Source organism: Myotis lucifugus, unplaced genomic scaffold, assembly GCF_000147115.1.
Source record: "Myotis lucifugus unplaced genomic scaffold, Myoluc2.0 scaffold_598, whole genome shotgun sequence".
In the NCBI taxonomy this organism is placed as follows: domain Eukaryota; kingdom Metazoa; phylum Chordata; class Mammalia; order Chiroptera; family Vespertilionidae; genus Myotis; species Myotis lucifugus.
Window position 1 is genome coordinate 194,420 of NW_005871646.1, and position 5,929 is coordinate 200,348.

Sequence of the window (5,929 nt, forward strand, 5' to 3'; positions counted from 1 at the left end):
TCTCAATAGTAAATGGGGTCTTTGTAATGGTATCAGATTTATTATCAAAAGATTACGACCTAACATTATTGAAGCTGAAGTATTAACAGGATCTGCAGAGGGAGAGGTTGTTCTGATTCCAAGAATCAATTTCTCCCCATCTGACACTGGCCTCCCATTTAAATTGATTCGACAACGGTTTCCCATGATGCCAGCATTTGTGATGACTATTAATAAATCACAAGGACAAACTCTAGACCAGTGGTTCTCAACCTTCTGGCCCTTTAAATACAGTTCCTCATGTTGTGACCCCCAACCATAAAATTATTTTCGTTGCTACTTCATACTGTAATGTTGCTACTGTTATGAATCGTAATGTAAATATCTGATATGCAGGATGGTCTTAGGCGACCCCTGTGAAAGGGTCGTTCGACCGACAAAGGGGTCGCGACCCACATGTTGAGAACTGCTGCTCTGGACAGAGTAGGCATATTCCTACCTGAACCCATTTTCGCACATGGTCAGTTATATGTTGCTTTCTCTCGAGTTTGAAGAGCATGTGACATTACAGTTAAAGTTCTAAATACTTCATCACAAGGGAAATTAGTCAAGCACTCTGAAAGTGTTTTCACTCTTAATGTGGTGTACAGGGAGATATTAGAATAAGTTTAATCACTTTATCAGTCATAGTTTGCATCACTTTTGTTTTTATATCATGTTTTTGTTTTCATATCATGTTTCTGTTGTTTTCATATCATGTTTTTGTCATTTTTATATCATGCCTCTGTTGTTATAGCCTTTTGTTACTGCTTATTTATTAATAAATTTATATATTATTTTCATATACATTTTACTAATTTCCTTTCATCTCTCACCCTTCTATTATAGAGAAAGGGCAAATAGCAATATTAAAATATCTTTGCTAATTAATTACCTTTCTTAAAAAATATATATTTTATTGATTTTTTTACAGAGAGGAAGGGAGAAGGATAGAGTTAGAAACATCAATGAGAGAGAAACATTGATCAGCTGCCTCCTGCACACTCCCCACTGGGGATGTGCCCGGAACCAAGGTACATGCCCTTGACCGGAATCGAACCCGGGACCTTTGAGTCCAAAGACCGATGCTCTATCCACTGAGCCAAACCGGTTAGAGCAATTAATTCCCTTTTAATGTGCACGTACTTCGTGCACCGGGCTACTAGTTGTTTCATAAAAAGGAACACAAAGTAGAACAGTGAAGTTGCTGATGTCAGTGTAACACATAGCTCTAACAAAGTATATGTGGTCAAAGATTCCATAAAATGTTTAAAGATGCATTTTCTTTCCTTCTATTTTCAATATTGAAAATGTGCTTTTGAGAGGCCATTGGTTAATATGCATACACTTAAAATAAACCATTTTATTGTATTAAATAAGGATTCCTGTAGTTAAGTACAAATCAAAATGGAATTCACAAATTAGTAACTTAAATGGTATGACAATTACAGAAAGTGCATCTTTCTCATTTTCCATCTTGACACTATGTTGCTTTTTTGCTGTCTGTTACATTTTAAAAAATAAAAACAGCCAAATATTTAAGTATTATGTACATTTAAACTTTTTGGTGATGGTTTGTATTTTAAAAGAAACAGCTTCCTATGACTTGCCTCAAGTCTGGTGGAAATGCTTACAGGAAGTAAGCTAATAACAAAAACCAAGAGAAGCACATTCAAAATACTGATTTACTTTGGTAGCAAACAGTTGTTCTTTGTAGACTAATGAAGGCAGACAAGACCCATTAAGGTGAGGTGGGCTATATCAAATACTCAACTGTTGACATAAAATTAAAAAATTTTTCTTTTAAAGATCTAAGCCTCTGTATCCACTGATAGAAATGCAATATCTAGTTTGACTTGAAACAAAACAAATGCCCATTAGGAAAAAAAGCAACATTTTAATTTTATCCAATTCACTTTCAGTCAATACTCCAGTAACATTTTCCTCCCAATACAATACTCCCTCTTTATAAGGCTGTTCCTGGGAGACAGAAAGTTTAGGTTAATAAGGGAGTTCAGTTAGAGTAATTGCTTGCAGTTTAAACAGACAATAAATTTTTTGCTTCCCTCTTAATGTGTTAGATAGTTGTGTCTAAAAAAAATATGCAATTCTTAGAAAGGTACCATTTCTGATTTTTTTAAAATTATCTGTAACCTTTGGAAACTAATTACATGAAACTAGAGAATTAGCAAATGTCTTGAAATCTGTATATAAAACATAAATTACGTCTAATTTCAAACTCTCATTTATTAGTGTACCACTCAATCTTAAAAAAAAAAAAGTCGGCTCCCAAGATAGTCTTATATCATTCTTTAAAAAGGAAACTGTTCCTTTTAACTTTACACCCACCCCGTACCCCAAATTCAAAACATATTATTTAATTGTCTTGGTCATGGACATTTCCAAGATGAGATTTTATATTTCGCTCCCATAGCTTCTGGTTATCAGAAAACCCATGCTTTCCTTTATTAAAGGAGTTTGGTCTTGCTGATGTTGGTGTATCCCTTCCAATATTCTTCATCCTCATCTTTGCTTCTGGAGGCATTTCCTCTGGTTCGCTATCTTCATCTTCATTAAAATCTGCTGCTACTGAAAGGGTTTTTGGAGCAAGAGTTGGAACAGTTTCTTTAGGTTTACTTGATCCAAGTTTGATGGATATGGCGGAGGCTTTCTTTGTCGTCTGACTACCTATGGCAAATCCAAACTTGGAGATCTTTGTAGGCTTTGTTGGGAGGTCTGCAGCTTCTCAGCTGATCGCTTCTCAGCGCTGCGACTAGAACTTTCCCCTCCATTACTGGAAGGAACAGTCTTAGTTTTCACAGGTTTTTCTGCTTCTTCTTCAGGTCCTCTGGCGGCTCCAGCTCGCTGCGGCTTCTCCTCTCCCGCCTTCCCGTCCGCGCGCCTAGGAGCTTCTTAACATCGACACTCTAAGTGCCAACTAATCAAAGACGTTGTACACTTCTTGGCATGAGCTATATTCTCATTTGTATTTGGTAAGAATTTTAAAAAGTACTTCCTTCCTGAAGGGCCACATGACAATCCGGATCAGGAGCTTTGACGAGGAAATTTCAGTTCTAGAATTCCTTCTAGGTAAACAAGCTGACAATGTGCAAAAATGGCTGCACAAAGATATGCATTGCAGCATACATTATAATAACGGTAAACTGGAAACAACCAATAGACAAGTGGTTAGAAAGATGAGTTTTAAAAGAAAAGGTTACTTTCTGTATGTTAGGTATTTATATGTTATCCTATGTGTTAAGATTTTTAAGATTTGGAAATGTTTACACCAAAATGTCAACAATGATAATCTTTTTTAAAAAAATATTTTATTGATTTCAGAGAGGAAAGGAGAGGGAGAGAAAGAGAGAAATACTAATGATGAGAGAGAATCATGGATCGGCTGCCTCCTGCACGCTCCCTACTGGGGATTGAGCCCGAAACCTGGGAATGTGCCCTTGGCCGGAATAGAACCCGGGACCCTTCAGTCTACAGGCCAATGCTCTATCCACTGAGCCAAACTGGCTAGGGCAACAATGATAATCTTTTGGTGACAGAGTTATCTGTGACTCAAAAGTTTTACTTTTTTATTTGCTTTATATGAATTATCTGGATTTCCTAATTTTTTTCTAAAATGAACATGTATTGCTGCCTGTCTGTATGTAATACTAGAGACCTAATACACAAAATTCATGCAAGAGTAGGACATCCTTCCCCCAGCTGCCGGCACCGGCTTCCCTCTGGCACCCAGGACCCAGTTTCATCCGGAAGGTCGTCCGCTCTAATTAGCATATTATGCTTTTATTATTATAGATTATTTTTTTAATCCTCACCTGAGGATTTGTTTTTATTGATTTTTTAATTTGATTTTAAAAAGAGAGAAACACTGATGTGAGAGAGAAAAGTTGATCAGTTGCACCTGGCCCAGGAATGAACCTGCAACCTAGGTATGTGTGCGCCCAGACCGGGAACTGAGCCTGCAACCTTTTGGCATAAGGGACAATGCTCCAAACAGCAGAGCCACCTGGCCAGGGATGTAATATTATTTGTTAGGTAACATTTGCCAGTCAACCCAACTTTAAAAGATTGGAGGGTACTTTTAATGATAATTGCTAAATAAGTTTTGGTAAAAATTCTAAATTCCTCGTGAGAAGTATTTACAGAGAACCCTATTTCTGAGGTCTGGCTGTCAACTATATCCTGTTTCCAATTTGTCTCTTCCCCAGGGGCCCTCGTGCCAGGAAAGCCCAGCACCCGCAAGCCCCTGCGGCCAGGACTCACCAGGTAGGCTCTCCAGAAGGACTGGATGCTCAGTGCCGCCTCCTCTTCGGTCAGCAGCAGGGACAGTGGGATGGGCGGCCGCGGGCTGGAAAGCAAGAAGAGGGCCATGTGCCCATGAGAACATCCTTCCGCTTCAGCAAGGCCTTTGACAGTATAGTGGCCTCACTGAGCAAGTGCCTCATCCATTCACCTTCTTAGAAAGCAACATGTCACTTCTGATAGAAAAGCTTAGACTTGAATTAGCATGTTTTTTATCTCAACCAGCATAATCTTAAACCACTGCTAGCCTGCTCTGTTTCGTAGGACTGAGGTTGGTGAAGGTGCAGATTTGTCCTGAAGGCGCAACACACGTTATTGACATGAGTCCATGGAGACAGAGCCCAAGACAGAACAGAAGGGCCTTCACACACTGCATTGTGACTGACACATAATAAAGGGCTCTTCCCCTAACTTTCTATAGAAGGGAAATTAAGGAACCTATTTCCTAAAAGCAAAATGTTGGAATTTATCTCTGACCAGTGTATATTCCAGTTTAATGTGGCATAAATTCAAGAATATATGTAATTTCTACTACATCTTTTTAAAAATATTTTTATTAATTTCAGACAGGAAGGGAGAGGGAGAGAGAGAAAAATATCAATGATGAGAGAGAATCATTGATCGGCTCCCTCCTGCATGCCCCCCTGATCGAGATTGCAGCCTGAGCATGTGCCCTGATTGGCAACTGAACCATGACCTCCTCATTCATAGGTCAACACTCAACCACTGAACCATGCCACCTGGGCAGCCATGGTTTTTAAATATGGGACTTATGATCAAGAATCACACCCCAATCTGAAAAATCCAATAGCAGATACTGTCAACTGACTCAACACTTGAGACTTTTCATTGCTTATTAAGATACTAGAGCCCTAACTAGTTTGGCCTGCAGTGATGGCGAACCTATGACACGCGTGTCAGAGGTGACACGCGAACTCATTTTTTTGGTTGATTTTTGTTAAATGGCATTTAAATATATAAAATAAATATCAAAAATATAAATCTTTGTTTTACTATGGTTGCAAATATCAAAAAATTTCTATATGTGACACGGCACCAGAGTTAAGTTAGGGTCTTTCAAAATGCTGACATGCCGAACTCAAAAGGTTCACCATCACTGGCTTAGAGGCTTAGTGCATGAAATTCATGCATGGGTGGGGTCCCTAGGCCTGGGCCAGCAATCAGGGCCTATCAGGGCCATCTTGCCCAGTCCTGATTGGGGCCGGGCCAGCTGGGGCCTGCTGGATTTGGGGAGGGACCAGGGGAAGTTGGCTGGCTGTGGGAGGTTGGCTGTGGGAGCGCACTGACCACTAGGGGACAGCTCCTGCATTGAGCGTCTGCCCCCTGGTGGTCAGTGCGCATCATAGCAATTGATCGAGCAGTCATTAGTTCTTAATGGTCCCTTAGGCTTTTCTGTGTATACTAGAGGCCCGTTGCAGGAAGATTCCCGCAAGAATAGGGCTTCCTGCAGCTGAAGCGAAGCAGAGAAGGGAGTGAAACCCACCGAGGCAGACTTCGCTCCCGCCTCCGCCACCCCACTTGCTTCCCTTCCTCCTCTGCCACCCTGCTTGCTTCTCCACGGCTTGCTCCC

General features: G+C 40.2%; 1 protein-coding gene and 1 pseudogene across 1 annotated transcript in view; both read right to left on the reverse strand.

Moving 5' to 3' along the window:
* Positions 1 to 2,247: 2,247 nt before the first annotated feature.
* LOC111823661 lies at positions 2,248 to 3,052 on the reverse strand (annotated as a pseudogene).
* IQCK (IQ motif containing K) overlaps positions 2,890 to 5,929 on the reverse strand; it is a 47,744-nt gene continuing 44,704 nt past the window's right edge. Inside the window, exons 6-7 of the mRNA XM_014446993.2 lie at positions 4,300 to 4,384; positions 2,890 to 3,182 (exon numbers count right to left, since the gene is read on the reverse strand). Coding sequence (XP_014302479.1) covers positions 3,105 to 3,182; positions 4,300 to 4,384 — 163 coding nt within the window. The 3' untranslated portion in view covers positions 2,890 to 3,104. The remainder of the gene's footprint in view (positions 3,183 to 4,299; positions 4,385 to 5,929) is intronic.